Genomic DNA, 20,564 nt, shown 5'->3' with positions numbered 1-20,564 from the left:
TAAGAAACTGCATACAAAGTTAATCACTAACTCTACCAATGATAAAATTAAAGAATGGTACTTATTTAGTAGAAATGTAAACAATACACAAGTAACTTTCAATTGATTTTTAAAAAAATTTTTTTGCACATAGTACAAGTTTTCATTACAAATTTTATTTAACTGTAAGCTTATGTCAATAAATTAGTTCTTTATATTTGACATAAATCAAAAAATTGCTTAAGTTGGTAATTATGTGTTTAAGGAATCTACAATTTTAATACATTTCTATGATTACAAATTCTTGATTGTATGCGCACTCCCAAATGGAATACCTGCTTAAATCACATCTTCACACTACGTCAACATTTAATCTTTGTATTCTTTTTGCCTTGTGGGCACTAGGGACATTTTTTCAGGCCTAATTTGGGTTTAATGATACTCACAATGGAGCAGCCAGATGGTGAGGGATGGAAGCCAACATATCTAGGATATACCATTTCCTGAAAAATTCCTGGATCCAAACTAGAGTCTTCCAGAGCAGTAGACCAACATCTTACTGCCTAAGCCATCTGGCCATCAACAATTTATCAATTTTTTTTATATATTATAATAATTAATTAGTTTTAACATCATCATCAACAGTCCATTTTTATTAAATCATTAGACAAAGATATAAATTAATATGAATTTTTGAAAAGTTGGAAAAAGAGTATGCCTTTAAGTAAAAAATATCTGAAAGCATTCATTGCCTGAATTACTCAGGTACCTAAGTATGAAATTTCTACAGTGTTCAGCACTAACTGCACCTTATCAAATCAACATAAATTTTCTATAAATGTATTATTTACTTGATATCAAGGAACTAAATTTTGAACAAACATGGAAACATCAAATATATAAAAATTCCATCTGCTAGAATGAATTTCCCTAAAAAATTTTGTTTTATTAGCAATTTTCAATAAATTCAATAATCTATTTCTGGATAATTATAAAATGCTTTTTCATTAAGTGAGAAAAAAGAAAGTCATAAAAATATTATCATTTTTTTTAATNTCTCCTTGCATTTGATTGGATCTTTAAACTATTACCAAAGCCTGCTAGAGTTATCTGGGCATTGATCCCTCTTTCCTGGGAGTTTTTTCTTGTCTGTGTCTCCAATTATAATTACTGTTTCAACATGACCAAAAGAGTCAAGTTTTTACCAATATTAGATTAAATTTATCGTTTAATGTTTCTTAGCCTTATGATTATATATATATATATAATCATAAGGCAATAAAAAAATGTGTGACATTAATGTCACACATTTTTTTATTGCCTTATGATTATATATATATATATAATCATAAGGCTAAGAAACATTAAACGATAAATTTAATCTAATATTGGTAAAAACTTGACTCTTTTGGTCATGTTGAAACAGTAATTATAATTGGAGACACAGACAAGAAAAAACTCCCAGGAAAGAGGGATCAATGCCCAGATAACTCTAGCAGGCTTTGGTAATAGTTTAAAGATCCAATCAAATGCAAGGAGAATTGTTTGTCTACCAATTTTTCAGATATTTGTGATTCAAGATCCCTTGACCCATTCAAGTCCCAAATCTCTTTCCCAAATTGTATTCTATTGTTATTGGTTGTAGTCATGCAACCAAGTATCATTTGTTCTTTTTCTTTAGCTTTATACATGGTAGTGTTCAGGAGAACAAGTAATTATCACCACAAAGAAAACCCAATTAAAATAAACAATAAAATTAATAAACAACAGTAATAAAAAAAAAAATACATAAAATAAAAATTGTGTGAATAATTGTAATTGCAGCATATCCATTAAATCTCGTTTCAAAAAGAAAAAAAAAAGTTAGTCTCCTGTCTCCCTTCTGGTCATTACCCATAGAAAAATAAAGGCTTCCCCATATATACAGCAAGTTTGTCAGATCTCTATGAAACTGACTGGTGTCATCCTAATAATCAACAAACAAGTTTCAGCTCAATATAGGACTCCACAACTTATGATTGTGAGAACAGAAGATTCCAAACTAAGAATGTAGAAGATTAATACAGAATGTTATAATGTTTCACAAATCTCTCTTATGATGACAACAAATTACACTAATTTATCAACTTCAAATGCAGAAGATTCATTTCTCAACAAGCACAATTTTAAATTTTCTGCAAGAATTATTAAATAATTACAAAATATACAAAAATATAATTAGTCACAAATTACATACTTAATTGAAGCGTGCAATGCCATAATGTTGTAAATGCCATTTTTCTCTAAATACAACTTATTGGAGAATTGAATTCTAAATGCAATGTTTTCTGCTGCAAAAGAATATTGCGGCAATATTGGCACTGTAAGTGGCTGTATTTTGAAATGAATTTATGTAAAGGTATAATGTTTAAAGCACCAGAGTGCAAGTCACATGACTTTTGGCACTTAATGTTACATCTTGTATTTACATCATTTTTATATTCCAGAGAATTTGTAACCTAGTGAGTTTTTTGCCATTTTATTGTAAAACTGAAATGAATTCATTCATTAAACAAAGTGTTTTTTTACCTCTCCTGAAAAATTTATTTTTTGGCATTTACAATATTACAGCATTGCACACTTCAATTATCACTAAACTGATTATGAAATAATCCTGATAATAGAAAAATGTTAACCACCATAATGAACTTCTCAATAACAAATTTAAAATAGGCACTCAAAGCCAGATCAGACAAAGAATAAATGATCAACTTCACAAAAATCTTTTATACATAACTGACATTAGAACTCTTATATAAAATTTAAAAAATCACAATACAGTAATACCTCAACTTACACGATTTTCAAATCTCGTCGATTCGTCTTTTGTTTGAGTGCCATGCAACTTTTGATTACTCACTCCCCCCCACACTACTGTTCGGCTTACATGTTCAGACGTGTCGCGTGGAATCAACATATAGCTACAATTTATTTTGTGTTATTTATTTCCGTGTTTATTATATCTACAGATATTTGAGAGACTCTACTATGTCATCTAAATGAAGTAGAACTGATTCTTCTGCATCAAACAAGAAAAGAAAAACTTTATCTTTGGAATGTAAAGTTAACATTATTAAAGACTTCGATACAAAAATGAAAATTTCTGAATTGGCAAAGAAGTTTGATCTACTGGAACTGACGACCAGAACAATTATAAAAGGTAAAAAAAATTCTCAAAAGCTGTAAAAAATGCTCAATCTTTAAATTCAAGCATCATTCATAAACATCACGGTATTATCCCTTAGATGGAAACAATGTTAAAATTATGGTATGATAATCAAGTAAATGTGAAAAATTGTATAATAATATAATTTGTTATACATATATATTATCTAAGATTTTATTAAACATTTTTTTCTAAATTATTGTTTTATTTAGTCTTCAGCCCCAATTAAAAATTATTTATATGTATTTATATGTGAAATTATACCCCAACTTACGCGTTTATCGCTTGGTCCCACCTATCGCGTAAGTTCGGGGTATTACTGTACAAAGTTTTTTGTAAACAAATTTTATTATCATTGTTATTTATAAACAATTTATTAAAAATTATCATTATAACTTCGATAAATTGTAAAATGTAATTAGCACTAAATATCACTTTGATTATGCAAATCATTTCCTAAACTAGGAAATGGTGAGATAATTGTCATCCCCATAAATTAAAATAGTAAAAGGTTAATAATGTAATTAAATATAATTATAAATAAAATTCTCTTTTGCTATTTTACAAATTAGATTCTTAATTACATTTTACTGAAAAAATTTTCTAAAATTGAACTTTTATTGATTTGTAACAGTACATCAAATCCCAGCCAGAAAAAAAGTGACTTTTTATCCTTAATTTAACCCTGCATTAGTGCATTGAATTTTTTTTGGTATTAATGCAGTGGGGTGTTTGTCCACCCCGATATTTTTTTGGGTCCATAAACCATGTAAGTAAAAATTCATAAAGATTTACTCATTTATTTGGTAAAGGCATGTGTCATTATACATATGATTATATTCAGGTATGATTACATATTATATTAGTACATAAATCCATGAAAATAAAAAACAACATTTATCAAAACTCATTACATTAGATCTTATTATTAAACCAATAGTAAAAATCTAAATTGTTTTTTAAGCATTTTTGTCACTCTGATTCAATAGCTGACATTGTACTTTGGCACTCAATGCAAATGACAAGCAGCTTGCTATGTTTGGTATTTTCTCAGTGTGTTTATGAAAGTCAGCCATTTTGAATTAAAATAAACTTATAATAATCAATGTGAATAAAAATAATTTATCTATATTATAAATAATAAATGTAGTCACATTATAGTTATTTTAAAAATAAAAAAACTAAATAAATATTTATAAAATTTAAAAAAAAACGTAATTAATATTGTGGGGTGTTTGGACACCCCCCTGAGAATTGTTGTCTTTCTCTTACTGGAATTTCTGCAACATCGTAGTAATTTCTGAGCATGCTCTACACATAAAATCATGAAGCTACGGAAGAGGAAACAAATATTTCTTGCGAAATCTATGAATAGTGCAACTTTTAAAACATTTGGGGTGTTGAAAATCACCACTGCACTAGTTAAGTTAGATATATTTTTACCATGAAGAGAATGTAATAATTTTTAAGCATTTTATAACATTTTACTTTTAATATATAGAGCAAGAATAATAATAATTCCTTGTTTTATTTCCAGGAAAGAGGGACCAATGCCCAGATAACTCTAGCAGGATAAACATTAGGTTGTTTGGAAAATACTGGCAATTTCAAAAACAAACATTTATTCTTAAAAAATTTAACACTATATATGTTAAAATTAGTCAAAGTATGATCCCTGAATATTTATGCATCTCTGCCATTGATGAACAAGATCATTTATGTCTCGTCAATAAAAATCCACTGGCTTTGATGCTAAGAAATCTCTGAATCCAGCCTCCACCTCAGTTTTGTTGCTTAAAAAAGTGTCTAGATGCTTGAAAAAAATGGTAGTCAGTGGGTGAAAGATCGGGAGGATGCGGTAAAGTCTCATATGCCAAGTCATTGAGTTTCTGCAGTGTCATCCTGTCAATTGCCCATCATGTGAAACCTATTTATTGAGCTTTTTCAATTTAACCAATTTGCATTAGATGGTCTGGTCAGATACATTTGAAATACTGACATCAAGTGTCTCAGACATTTTTTTGACACTTTGATGTGGGTTTTCTTCAACAATTGCTTTCAAAAGTTCATTGTCAAGAGTGCATGGCTGTCTACTACCTTCATCTTCAAGGCTCTCATTGCCACTACAAAATTTCTTAAACCACCTTTGTACTGTCCGATCATTTGCAGACCTTTCTCCTCATGTTTGTTGATATTGGCAGCTGTTTGAGAAGCATTATGACTAAGTTTGAACTCGTGCAAGTAAAGTAAATGCATTTTTTTTTCATCTTCATTATTAATGCTTCAAAATTGTACTCTGATAGAAATTATAGGAGAATTATTTATGAGTACACATCACTTATTAAGCATGTAAAATTTCATATAAAACACTCATAAATAGCAATTACTTTTATTTTTAAAAGTGAGTTGAAAAATTGACCATTATTTTCCAAGCAACCTAATAAATTATACAATTTAACTTTACAATAAATATTGGAAGCTAAAAATATGAATTTATCTGCTGAAAATGAATGTAATGTCTAAATTTTAATGATATATTACATTAAAATTACAAAAATAAAAATTTATTCAATATTACATGTTTATTATATAGAAAAAATGAAAATCTAATTTCAAAACTCATAACAAGCTTTCTTATAAAAAAAAATAATAATAATTTATTGTAAAAAACAATAAATTTTGCAGATTTGTTTCATTGAAATAAACTTATACAAAAACCTGACTTTTAGATAATTAAAGAAACAACTCAAATAAAAGTATTTTGGAAATAAAGTATAGAATGCATGTTTGTAAAAAAAAGCAAAGTATATAAATTATTCAGATATTTCATTTTTTTAAATACTTATTAGTGGTTAGTTCAAAAATAATAATAAAAAACCTTTATTCACCTTCTTTCTTCAAAATGTATTGTCATATTTCTTGAACAGTGAGAAAGTAAATTCTTTAATGCTGTTACATATAGCTGGCCTTGATTTGGAGGTAATCCTCTTACCTAATAAATAATTAATTATAACTAAAATTAGTTAAACTTTCAAAAACTGAATAAATATATCAATAATACCTACATAATAACTTAACAAGATTCTCAAGATGTATTTTAATTATCTTATAGCTCAAAATAACCCAGTTTATTAGGCTAAAAGTCTAAAACTGCAGGATTTTTTTTGAGTTACATTAAGGCTAATTTTTAATTAACTTATAGAATTTTGGATCAGAGATATTTCAAAATAGTAAATTTACTACTTGCAGTTAAAATAATAGAAGTATTGTCATATCTCTAGCAACTAGGGATCTTATCAGTATCATTTATTTTGCATGTAAAATGATTTATTAACCTATTTTCTGGTATTCCCAAAATATCTTGAGTCAAAACATAATGATGTTGACCGGTGGACCCGAGATATCTTGTTTCTGTATCAGGATGTTTTTGACACTAGATGTCACTAGTTGGCATAATATTTATATTAAAACCAACTTTCAAAATATAATTTTTGACAAATTGCTGATACTTTTCTAAGTTTTTACTTAGATATTATCCTATTTTGAGACCCTCCAGTAGTTTTAGACATTTTATTTTGTTTATAATTGCCATAAATTTCCATGATGATATAATTCTTTTTCTATATATACTCATGAAATTACTTCTCATAAGTTAATGAAAAGTGATCACATTTTCTCTAGATTAAGTATAACTGTTCAATTTAGTTCATGATTCCTTCCAAAGTTTCTTACACTGAGGATTTAAAAGTCTAGTGAAAATGAAGTTATTCTAGAAATTTGATTATTTAAATTGGGGTTTCAAACTGGCAGTCCTCAGGCCAGATATGACCCATTAAGGCTTCATATCCAGCTCGTGGCCTTGATGATTTCTTTCCTAAAAAAAATCAATTTTTCTAACAGCTTGCAGAGATTAAAACAGAAAAAATTCAAACATCTAAACAGTTTTCATAAGTTGTAAAGGTCTGGCAACAAAAGGGCCCTTGTTAAAGCTTTTTTTCAAATTACAGCAGGGATTGCCAAACTTTTATAACCGTTGACCCCCAACAACTTTCCAAAACTTCACATTGACCCCCATCGTAAAGTTTTATTACAAGTGCAAGTGTACAAGACAAAAAAAAAAAAACTTCGTCATTTTTAGTTTAAATTTTTCCATCGACCCCCCCAATAATATTACATTGACCACTTTGGCGACCCATGAATTACAGTATGTTTTGGTTTACTGAATAATATTAAATACAACCCTAATCTATACATCTATTTGACTGGCCCTTTGCTGCATTTGAGTATGAAACCCAATTTAAACAATTAAAATTTTTGATGATAATTTTCAAATCAACTTCCAATTCATCTTCACAAACATATTTCAACTAAATGCACAAAAAAGTTTTTAAAACATGCATTTTTACAATTTTAAATACATTTTTAATAAAAGATATTAAAATTTTATTCACTGTTTATAGCAGTGATTCTTGATCAATTTTAACAGACAATTCTAAAAATCTTAGACCTCTGAGAAAGCCATTCTAACCAAAGTTTGAGCTACAAACTTATAGTATCTTAACCTTAATAATAATATAGTAAAAATACTTACACTGCAATAAAGCAGTCTGTAAGATGCAAGTCCAAATATTATCTTTAATTTTTGGGATTTTGTTTAGTTATCATTATTTATTTTGGAGACATTTTATTTTGTTCAAAGGACAAAAACTCCATCTTCCTATACAAAATTCTAAAATAATGATAAAACCTTATCATAAGTATGACTGACACTCAAAGCTGACATTGCCAATGTATCAATGGCATCTTGAATTAAGTGATCTCCAAGTGAAGTTAAAGAATTCTCTTAATCCTTTTGTTACCGATTTTAAAAATCAGAACTTTTTTGGAAAGATTGGAAATACTATTATAACCGAAACAGTACAAAGAAAAAAATAATAATAATAATTGTTAGTTTATACAGTACCTATTTACTCCAAAACCCAAATTCAAGACTTACAGAGACGAGATCCAAAATGGAATTCCATCATCCAGAAATTGGAAAATAATATCACCCTTCATCCTAACCTTGAGAAATTTTTCTTGGATGAAGAAAAAACCCTCTATCATCTACAACCTACCAATCAGGGGGATAGGCCAAGTCCACATAAGTTGTCATAGGTATAATTAGACACTGTCAGTTTAGTAGTCAGTTTTCTGTGGTTCCAGCCGACTTGCATAGGCATTAATGTTAAAAAAACTCTGGTTTACTCAACACAGTTTAACTCTGCCACAAAATAAATTCACATACTTTTTCTGTCCCACACTCATTTAGATGTGTGTTAAGTCAACTCCCCTCCTAAAAACGAGTTCACACCACACAGCTTAACATCATAGCAGTATCCAATTTTGAATTTTCTCACCTTTCATTCATGTGTTATTTGCAGCACGTTTCACATTTCTGTTAGAAATGAGTATCCAAAAGCTAACAATGCTTATGCTTTTTGAAGGAAAAATACAAACTTGTATCTGAATTTGAATATAATAAAACTTTTGCAAACCAAATTTGCAAAACAAAAAAAAACTTTTTCTAAAAACAACACAACAACATTGGTGGGAATCCTGAAGAAAAAAGAGGAAATTAAGAAACTTTTTGTTGGGTCTTTGTCATGGCTGTCTCGAAAATGCCAGAGAAAGTAACTGTACAAAGATGTCAAAGATGCTCTGGTATGTGGTATGTTGGCTAAAGCAAATTCATGCAACGAATCTTCCTGTTTCAGGGTCGATACTGAAAAAAAAAGTGGTGGAAATTGCTGATGTACTTGGAGTAGAAACAAACTTTAGTGCCAATGATGAATGGTTAGAGAGATTTAAAGGTTGCCACAGCATGACTTTTAAAAAGCTATGTAGAGAAAAAGAATCTGTTGACATGACCTCAGGTGAAACTTGAAAAGAGAGAGTTTTACAAGAGATTGAGAAATAATATAAACCAGAAAATGTTTTCAATCTTGATGAACTGGGACTTTTCTACAAATTGCTTCTGGAGAAAACTGCTGTGTTTAAAAACAAGAGTTGCCACAGTGGAAGCAAATCAAAGCTGCAAATTACAATTCTTCTCAGAGCAAACTCTGATGGCTCTGAAAAAATGAAGTCCTTAGTTATAGGAAAATCTTGACTGTCCCGATGTTTCAAGGGAGTGAAGAGATTGCCTGTCATATACAAGGCAAATATGAAAAGTTAGATGACTTCCAAGTTTGGGAGGAAATTCTTCACAAATATGACTCCCAATTTATTAAGCAAAAAAGAAACATAGCATTCGTTGTTGACAATTGTCCTGCTCATAGAAAAGTTGAAGGACTATAAGTGATTAAAGTGTTTACTCTATCACCGAATGGCACTGCTATAGTGCAACAACTGGATTGGGTATTATTCATTCATTCAAACGTCATTATCGAAAGCAGCTTATTTTGGACTTGATTCATGCTGTATAAAGCGAAAAAGTCAACTGACATTTCCGTTAGATGAAATTCATTACGTGAAGGTTAAGTGAAAAATGTAGCATTCTTAACCATTGCAAACTGCTTTAAACATGCAGGATTTTGTCCCATAATAACAGTTCAAGATGAAGATAAAGATGAAGAACAGAATGTTCAATTGGGAGAACTGCTGCAACATTGCCATGATCTACGAAAAACTGCATCTGTTGATGAAACAGACTACAGCATAGTAGAAGTGTGTTCCTCAGCAAGTGTTGTTATTATCATCACACAAATTCTGATAAGAATGAATCTAATAGCAAAGAGAATGAAACACTAGAAGAGCCAACCCCAAACCTAAATGCTAGAGACCAACCAACCAAAACCTGTGCGCTAGAGACATTAAGAATCCTTACTTGCCAACAATTGACAATAGCAAAGATGTTTTCAAGGCATTCAAAGAGTTAAATGCTCAAAAAAACATTAAACAAATTTTTCAGTTTATCATCTACAGCATTATTGCAAATGGAGTACACAATGTATTGTAAGCCTATAGAGAGGTTTCAAGTCAACATCACAAGTAACGTCAGGAGCATGCGGAATTGTCCAGCATCATTTCTGTGGTTAATGTTTTATTTGTGTTTATGCATGACATGCTTTAGCTGGAGTTCTTTTGTTGTTTATTTGTCACAAATATCACTATGGTCAATTGTTGTGTAATTGAGTGTAATGCTAGTTCACTCAAGAACAAAGAAACACCATTTTTTAAAATTCCCAGTATTATTTGTCTTCAAAGACCCCAAACTGAGGAGCTTTCATGATGAAGGCAATTTGCATGGCTCTCGAGAATTAAGCAGAAAAAATTTTAATATGGATAAAGTGAATATCAATACAAGAGTTTGTCAGAAACATTTCATTTCAAATAAGAAACAACATTTGATTACTAGTTATCAATAAATGATTAGATAAACTTTTGCATTAGTGTCATAAAGTGTATACAAGCTGGTTGCATAAATCCCTTTGTTAGTAGCAACAAAATAAAGTTAAATGATTTTAACAATTGCAGATTTTAGTTTGAATAGATAATGATTGTGTTCTAACTTTATTTTTCACCTTTCAGTTTGTTTTCTTAGTCTCTGCTTGTAGAGTTAATATTAAAGTGTTAAGCAAAGATAATCGCTTAGCAGATAAAGAATTAGAAGTGAATTTTGAACCAATTGTCCTTCCAGTCTAATTTGCATAAATAAAAGTATGTATTTTTTAAAGTATAAACCAATAATTTCCATTGTTCATTTAAAAATAGCTAAGTTAGCTAAATAGCTAATAGCAATGTTGCTCATGATGTTACTTTTTACAATGATTTTTTTTTATATTAGTAACAAATAATCATTACATAGTAACCTTTAAGTTGTTCCTGTCATTCTTATTTATTATTTATATGTACAGGTCTGTTCAAAAAATACGTGAACTGTTTGAATTTCGTGGCTCCAGTTGGTTCCAGGAGAATCTACTTAGTGTTGCTAGGTTTGTACAAATCGTCTGGTGATAAAGCCATTTTCCAATTACAGATATCATTATTTGTTGATTAGCTATGAAATTTTCAGTGAAGCACAATTGTTTCATTTGTCAGATTTCAGAATGAATGACCTGACGGAACAACGAATTGCTGTGAAATTTTATGTTAAACTTGGAAAATCTGCAACTGAATTTGCTACATTTGCTATACTCAACACAGCTTACAGTGATGTTGTGATGAAGCATATGGCATGTTTCACCAATGTCAAGATGATGCTGACCGTTTTCTTTGATGCTAAGGGTGTTATTCACCACGAGTACCTCCCCCAAGGCTTCACAGTGAACCAGACTTACTACATTGAAGTTCTGAAATGTCTGAGGGACGCCATTTGTCACAAAATGCCAGAAATGTGGAGGAGTGACGACTGGTTTCTCCATCACGACAATGCTCCAGCCCATTCAGCCCTGAGAATGCGTGAGTTTTTGGCCAAACACTCTATCACTGTTCTTCCCCACCCATACTCACCTGAACTTGCTCCTTGTGACTTTTTCTTGTTCCCCAAACTCAAAAGAATTGTCTCAAATCTTCTTCCTTGAAAGGAAGAAGATTTGAGACAATTCCCAATATTAAGGCAAATGCAACAAAGGCACTGAAGGACATTACAAAAGAAGCATACCAGGACTGTTTCAACAAGTGGAAACATCGTTGGGATAAGTGTGTGCGTTGGGAAGGAGAGTACTTTGAAGGGGGCCCAGACATGTAACTTCTACCTAAAGTACATTTTGTTTTATGATGTCAGTCTGCGTATTTTTTGAACAGACCTCGTAACATACTATAATGATAAGTTTTTTTTAATAATAATATATTATTGAAAAAATTTTTTTCCCCAAAGGAAAACCTTCCTCATTTTATGACGTCATTCACTAAACTGGGTGCTAACATTATACACTGAAGAGCAATTAAATTAGGGATACCTGTCTAGTAGCATGTAGCACCACCTTTTGCGTTGGTGACAGCTGCGATTTGTCTTGGCATGGACTCCATAAGACTTTGGAAGCAATGGGAAGCCATACGTATCCATGATTCCTGAATAATCTCTCACAAATCATGAAGATTAGATGGAAGGTGGTCGGAGCCTCGAACATCTCTTTCAATTCCATACCAGATGTGCTCAATTGGATTGAGGTCAGGTCTGTGGAATGTTCACCCAACCATTTCAATACAATTCAGAAGTGATGGCACAGTGCTTGCCTTGTTGAAAGACAATCTCTGTAGTAGACTGTGGAGAAAAAACAAACGGGAGTAGATGGTCGTCGAGGATATCCTGGTAACATTCACCTGTCAGCGATGCTGTCACATGTACCAGGGGTTCCATTTGTCCCTGGACTGTTCACATGTCCAGGAGTTCATGTGAACAGTCCCCACACAAGAATGCCACCTCCGCCAGCTTGAAGAGTCCCCTGCTGGCAGGAAGGATCCATCGCTTCATGTGGTTTACAGCATATACATACTCTGCCATTAGCATGTACCAAAGTGAATCTCGACTCATCACTCCAGGCAACATTTCTCCATGTCTCGACAGTCCATTGGCAATGTTCCCGTGCCCATGCTAATTGTTGTGTCCTGTTTAGTGCAGTCAGCAGGGGGACTCTTGTAGGACAATGACTCCTGTACCCCCATTGAGAGGAGATGGTTTTGTATGGTGTGGCAACTTACACCTTGCTGTGTACCAGCATTAAATTGATGGGCGATCTGTTGCACTATCGCCTGTCTATCCTCCGTTACAATGCAGACTAGCTGCTGACAACCTCACTCATCCACACACTGTTGTCCACGGCAGTTGACCCTGGCAGCAATGGTTTTACCGGAATCAATGTACTCATGGTACACCCTCAACATAGTGGTGAATGAAAATCCCAGTGTTTCCACTACTTCTGAAATGGAATGACCTATTTGTCGGGCCCCAACGATTTGTCCACAATTAAATGCCTCTTAGATTTTTACATTTTGCTTCTGACTATTACTGATACCGTTAGCAGTACTCTTTATCTTGTCAAACTGCTGCTTGCCTCATCTGCAAATCACTTTCATGCTTACATACAACTCAAAATTTGCATAATGCACAGCTATCCCTAATTCAATTGCTCTTCAGTGTATATGGGGTATGAGTGGCCACAATCCAACTGCATATCAGGAGAAACATAACCACTTGTAAGATAATTATGGGCCTCTAAAGATTTGTAAGCTTTCACTTGTGTAATAATTTGTCGTCAAAACCAAATAGTTTATGATGTTACCAAATTCTGCTTTAGGCTAAAACTCTTGATCTACAATGAAGATGCTGATTTCTTGTTGATCAACACCTTAACATAATGAAACTTGCTCTTCACATAAAGCAGCATCTTGTCCTGTCAGACTGCGAGAATAGTCCATCAGAAAAGCATCTGTTTTAACTTTGTCCATGATATAAAAGCACTGCAGTTCTATTAAGTTTAAACTGAAAAAAAGCACTGTCAACCTGTCAAATAACAAACCAAGTGCAAGCTAGACCACAAACATGGCAAAGGGGCAGAGCAAATGTGCATTTTATCACATGACATGCAACTTTGAAACTTCTCTATAGTACTGTATAAAACACTACTGTGTTTTCCTAATTGTAGTTTCCCGGTTTTTCAACTTTTAGTTGTCATATTGGATAACTCGACCCATTTCCACATCTCCTTGGAATGTCGACCTATGCAGATGAGTTAGAGTGGCATGGTTAATTGTGACATCACACCAATGTGTATAAAAACTCCAGCAACAGTGAAGACAACAAAGTGAAGCTTCTGCAAATAAGCAAGGTGAGTTCGCTATAAAAAAGGTTTTCTGGTGTTTTTGGTATGATGATTAGGTGGTTTAGATCATAAGAGAGTTTGTTTTGTTTATAAATAAACTAGTTCTGTTTTACTTTGTCAGTTCTTGTGGAGAATTAATATTAAGTTAGATTTAAGTTTCCCAATTGTTGGGAAAGTTTTGTGAACATTTGTTTTGGTTTTGATCTGGACTAATTATAGTTCTGATTGTTTATAACTGATTAGTTTCTTATCACTAATATATTTTCATGTTTTTTTTAATTAACATCTTGTACATAGTTCATTCATAATATTTGCAATAAATCTTTGTTTTGTTGATACAGTCAATTACTTTGGACTTTTATTACTCTAATCATTGTTGCAAACTAATCTGTTTTTGTTGTTACTTTTTCCTATTTCCAAAGTCCAAGTCTGGCAACTAACATATTCATTTTTTTGTTGTTTTTGTGTAATGCCATTTTGTTAGTTTATTTCTGGGCTGTTGAATGGTGTTTTACAATCTAACTAATATTTCTTTCAAATTGTTAATTTATCAAAATTTATAGTTAGCATTAAAAACTTTTTCTTTACTTCAATTTAGATTTATAATATTAAAATATTTTTATGAAGTATAAAAGTTTATAAACAAACCTCAACTGTTCTCAATGGATCTCTACCGCTAACTTGTTTAGCAATTTCTATTTCATCAGTTTCTTCTTGTACAAAATAATTGGGATAAAATGCTGCAGCAATGATAAGCTATATTTAAAAAGAAATGTTTAAATTAGATTCAACATAAAATATATAAACTGCAGATAACAAAAAAATAATAATAATAATAATTAAAAAAAAAGCACAAATTAAATAACCTTAGAAGTTTTTTTTTATTACATATTTTAGTGTAGGTCTTAATCAAGTATTAATTGTAAATAAATCATATAAATATTTTACATATTACGAACTAGCCTTGTGAAGTTATAAAATTAACTTAGTATAAAGCAAAATCCACACAAGATATAACATGACTTATAAGTTAAACATAAAAACAACAAACAAATTAATTTGATTATTTAGTTGTATTTTACTTTTGTATAGCCTATAAACAATTTAAAATCAATGTAAGGTGCATAAAAAAATCAAATAAACAAATCAGTTGATTTAACTTCTCTCATTTATTACTATTAGCACAAAGTTTTACTAAATAGTTATAGAATACAGATAAATTGAAATCATGAATATTGTTATCAGTTGTTTAATGTCCTCAGAAACAACAAGTCCCAAAACATGTAAGTTAAAATATAGAACTTTACTTATTGTAACCTTAGATAGGCTATAATTATCGTTATCTTCAGGAAAATATGCAAAAAAGCTGCCCTTTCTTGTTATTTTCCTTAACATGTATATGATAACATTCAATCATAATCAGTTACTGTGAGTCTCATTCAGTGCTTTAAACATGATTTTAATCATCTGTCCACAGTATAGCATTTATCACTGCTATACCATGAGCAGATAATTAATTTATTACTTCAATTATGCACTATCAGTTGTTGAAGTACTGTAAAAAGTAGTAGGCATAAAAACAACACTGAATGAACTATTATTAATTATTAAAGTTAATAAGCATTCAAGTTACACATTTTTAGTTGTTATAACAGTTCTTTTAATATCAGAGTAAATAAAACCAAAATTTCCACTAATTATAATTAATATTTATTTACTTCATTCAATGTTATCATTCAATTATCATCAGTATAGCAAGTTCCAAAATGATTTCAATAAGCGGATTCTACTGTATTAGATTTTAAAATTATTTCAAAAATAAGACGCCATAAATTGTTTTTTAAAAAACAAAATATTCACACACATTACTTTTACTAAGAAAAACTCCTTATGTATTTAGTCCAAAAAATCAAAAAATTGACTTCATCATTTAATATAGATTCTAATGTCTCTCTCTCTCTCTCTCTGCTAAATAATCTTTATAATATTCTAAATATTCAGGAGTTTGCATACAATATAAAGAAAAAAAATTACTTTTTTCATATTATTTTTGCAATTTGTTGGATAAAGATAGAGCTAATCTAAACAAAAAACAATTATTTATATGGCTTGAAATAGTGATAAAATGGATACAAAGATCTAACTGTACCTGCACAATTCACAACATGAAACAAAATTATGTACTATGAGAACTTTAGAATTGTAGCAGAAGTTCAGAAGCTAATATATATAGACTATTTATTTTGAAAGTGATGCAAGTCCATTTTTTGTTGTTTTGAGAAAATTAAAGGTTAGCATATTAGTCAATTCAAAAATATAAATTAATTATGCCAAGTCTGGCAATGTTTCTACTAATTTATCAATATGTAATTTGATTATATAAATTTCTTTTAGGTGAATTTAACTAAAATAATATATATTTACAGACTGTAAATGGACTTACACCATTTTCATAATTAGTCAATTGTAAAAATCATTTAATTTCAATTATGAAAAATTAAATATCACTTAAAATATATTTTGTATTAATCCAATTTTGTTTATAAATAATAACAAGAAATAAAATNGTAATAAAATTTTAAGCTGCAATCTTCGGCTATATCTTGGGCTACTCCAATATTTTTTTTGTTGGTGTGTGTGTTTTCGCTGGCAGCACTGGCACTTTTGTGTGGTGTTTTTCTGAGGACTGTGTGTCGTGCTAAATCGAACATTTTTGATACTAGATCAACTTCTAAAGTATATTTTTTTTGGTTTTTATATTTTTCAGTATATTTATTTTATTTGTATAAAATAAAAAAAAAATTTTTAACGATACAATAGCCACGATTATTATTTAAAGTTTTCATTAGGCTTAACATCAATGAAAATTCAACATGAAGTGACACGCAACGGAGAAAAATTTCAACATGGGATAGGTTAATATATTTTTTCATAGATAATTAGTTATCCGAACAACCCCAAGTCCCAACTGATTCGGATAAACAACGCTCTACTGTAGTGTTGTTTATTTTCAACATTAAAGATATTTACTTATTGTTAAAGTATTTTATGATAAGTTTATCATCATTATGAGCTTATCATTAGGCACTGCTTTTCATTTAGGCTCATTACATGGATTTTTTTTCATTTCATTTATTTCCATTCTATCAAATTGTGCTTTTGTTGGTAAAATGCAGATGTAATTTATGGACAGCCCATAAGTGCTTAATTAGACTGCAGAAAATGGACTTACACCACTTTCAAAATAAATGGTCCATATATTAAATTATACACAAAACTTAATAAAAACAAAAGAAATGCAAAAAACTTTCTTAATCTATATTTTGAACATTTCAATAGTAATAGTGACAATTGAAGTTAGACCTGATCAAATATTAAAAAATCTAGCAATTAAAGTTGCATAATTTTCCTGACTGTTTTTATTTTTAAAAAAACTTTTATATTATTAAGCAAAAAGTAAAATTGTGTGTGGCATCATCTGTTATGAGATTTTGTTATAAGAACTTTTTACATTTTTAATTACTATAAAATGGCAAAAAGCTTAATTTTGATGGTAGGGATGAATTTTATATAAAAAAAAGTATGAATGCTAACGACAAGTAAAATTGTCATAAAGTCTGACCCTACTGGAGATACACATAACCCCCTTTATCTCTCCACCCCTAACCTTTAACCACCAATATTTAATAGCATTAGTGCCCCTCATATACAAACCACCATTACAAATTTCATTACTTAATCTATACCCCCGCCTGAGAAATTAAGCGAAATAGATAACAACACACATGGAATTTTTTTTGCCTTTTTTGACTCTTTTGGATTCAGGAGATTTGCAAAACTCTCAGAGGGTCAAATCTGACATGATTCCAATGCTTTCCCTTGTTATATATACATAACAGCTTGGAAAATAAAGTGCTAGTTGCAATTCAAAAGCTGAGAAAAATTTTCATAAAAAAGTATCAATTATGTCTTTAGTAACTGTTATGTGTATGTAACTTTTATTAAACAAAAGTAAATTATCATATTGGTTAATAAAGCCATGAATAAGCAAATCTATTCCATGTCAAATTTGCTTTTAACAGTTCAGATATATTACATTACTCCTACAGGTAATTTAATATATCTGAACTGTTTGTATAATTACAAGAATTGACAGTTAAGTGGAAAATAGTGTGTATAAAAGAAAATCAAACATTAGATTGGAAAATGTTGGACAAGTAATTTTTTGAAAATTTTTTAAAATTTATGAAATCCATTATAAATAATTCCTTGTCAATTTGTATTTAATGGTCTCTGTATTTTCAAGTTGTCCTGTTTTTGTTGTTAGTTTGATTTTAAACAATATAAACTAATCTGTAGATAATAAGTTAAGAAAATAAAGAATATGATGGATTAATTCCTCAATTATATATTTTATTGAAAACTTCTTACTCCACAAAGTGAAGCCAGAATTATGATGCAGATAAGGACAAATATCAATTTGTCTGAAACTAAGACATTTAGTAAATTGTTTACACAAATGATCAAAAATCTATACATTACATTAACTTTCTGACATAAGCAGAAGTAAATTTAAAGAATAATTCTTTGCAAATAATTTCACTATCTAAAATTGTTATCAATATCACAATGGTAACAACTTGTATAGTAAAAAATTTCTAATATAACTGCATGAAAATTACAAATATGTCTTACAAATATGATATATTAACAAAATTGCAAATCAGATTAAATCAATATCTTGCACACACTAAATCTTAAATTGTCAAATCTTGTAATAACTTTAAATTATATATTTTTTAAAACAAAAAAACTTCGTCATTTTTAGTTTAAATTTTTCCATCGACCCCCCCCAATAATATTACATTGACCACTTTGGCGACCCATGAATTACAGTATGTTTTGGTTTACTGAATAATATTAAATACAACCCTAATCTATANCAAATCAGATTAAATCAATATCTTGCACACACTAAATCTTAAATTGTCAAATCTTGTAATAACTTTAAATTATATATTTTTTAAAACATAAAATATTGAGTTGTTCGGAAACTAATTTCATTTTTTTACCACTAGAGAGATTAGTTGTATTTTTACCTGCCATTTTCATTCAACCATATTGACATTATATATTTTGACAGCTGACATTTTAAGGCTTATTTGTAAAAAATTTTGTTTGATTTTGTGCAATTGTTTTTGTTTTTTTGGTGTCCCATCAAATATGGAAGAGCAAAAGCAACATTTTCGGCATATTTTCTTCTTTTATTACTGAAAAGATAAGAATGCTGTTCAAGCAAGAAAAAATTGTGTGACATATATGGAGATGGTGTGTTAACAGAACAACAGTGCCAAAACTGGTTTGCAAAATTTAATTCTGGCAATTTCAATATTGAATATGCGCCACATTCTGGAAGACCAGTTGAAGCTGATAAAGACAAAATAAAGGCATTGATTGAAACAAACCACTGAATAACAACATGAGAAATTGCTAAGAGATTAAATTTGTACAATTCAACCATTTGTGATCACTTGAAATGACTTGGTTTTGGTTTTGTTTCAAAGCTTGATATATGGGTTCCTCATGTTCTAAAGAAAGAGATTTGCTCTGTCACATTAACATCTGTGATTTGCTTCTCAAATGTGAGGAAAATGATCCATTTTTGAAACAAATCATAACTGGTGACAAGAAATGAATTGTATACAACAATGTCAAACACAAACAATCATGGAGTAGAAAAGATGAGCCAGCTCAGAGCCGGCACTTCAAAAGCCAATATTCATAAAAAAAGTGATGCTCTCTGTTTGGTGAGATTTTAAGGAAATTGCTTTTTTTAGCTTCAACCAGACAATTCCACAATTGATTCTAAAGTGTACTGCTATCAACTGGACAAATTGAATATTATCATCAAACAGAAAAGGCCAGAATTGATCAACAGAAAAGGTGTAGTGTTTCACCATGATAATGCCAGATCTCATACAAGTTTGGTAACTAATCAGAAGCTGTTACATCTTGGATGGGATGAAACCAGTGCTACCACATCCATCATATTCACCTAATCTGGCACCCTCAGATTATTACTTATTCCAATCTTTACAAAATTTTTTAAACAGTAAAACATTTACTTCAAATGAAGATATCAAAAATAACTTGGATCAGATTTTTGTAAGCAAAGATCAAAAATTTTATGAGCATGGAATCATGCTACTACCAGAAAGACAGCAATAGGTATTGGACCAAAATGGTCAATATATAATTGAATAAAATATTTTTATATTATAAGTTGTTTTTTTTATAATAAAAAACAAAATTACTTTCCGAACAACCCAATAGTTGATATATTCTAAAGATATATTGTATCCTAATAATACATAATTATATTTTATTGTAAATTATTCTCATTTAGATGAAACATAAAACAATATAAACTGAACCAAAAATAAATGAAATATAAATTACTTTAATTATTAAAGAATCTTCAACAGTTTGCCTCCTTGCCTGGTGTGATGCTTTTATATTTAGTTTTTCTAAACGAGTTTTCAGTTCATTGACTAAAATTTTAACCTGCAGAAACA

The 20,564-nt window shown here is 30.0% G+C and overlaps 1 protein-coding gene across 1 annotated transcript in view; it reads right to left on the bottom strand.

Annotated features, from left to right (window-relative positions):
* LOC111627759 (ATP-dependent RNA helicase TDRD9-like) overlaps window positions 1-20,564 on the bottom strand; it is a 164,513-nt gene that overhangs the window by 59,889 nt on the left and 84,060 nt on the right. Inside the window, exons 20-22 of the mRNA XM_023371388.1 lie at window positions 20,449-20,553; window positions 14,638-14,745; window positions 6,073-6,176 (exon numbers count right to left, since the gene is read on the bottom strand). Coding sequence (XP_023227156.1) covers window positions 6,073-6,176; window positions 14,638-14,745; window positions 20,449-20,553 — 317 coding nt within the window. The remainder of the gene's footprint in view (window positions 1-6,072; window positions 6,177-14,637; window positions 14,746-20,448; window positions 20,554-20,564) is intronic.

The sequence above is a fragment of the Centruroides sculpturatus genome, unplaced genomic scaffold, assembly GCF_000671375.1.
Source record: "Centruroides sculpturatus isolate CEXI.00-Female unplaced genomic scaffold, Cexi_2.0 scaffold387, whole genome shotgun sequence".
In the NCBI taxonomy this organism is placed as follows: Eukaryota; Metazoa; Arthropoda; class Arachnida; order Scorpiones; family Buthidae; genus Centruroides; species Centruroides sculpturatus.
This window is presented reverse-complemented; position numbering and strand designations above follow the sequence as displayed.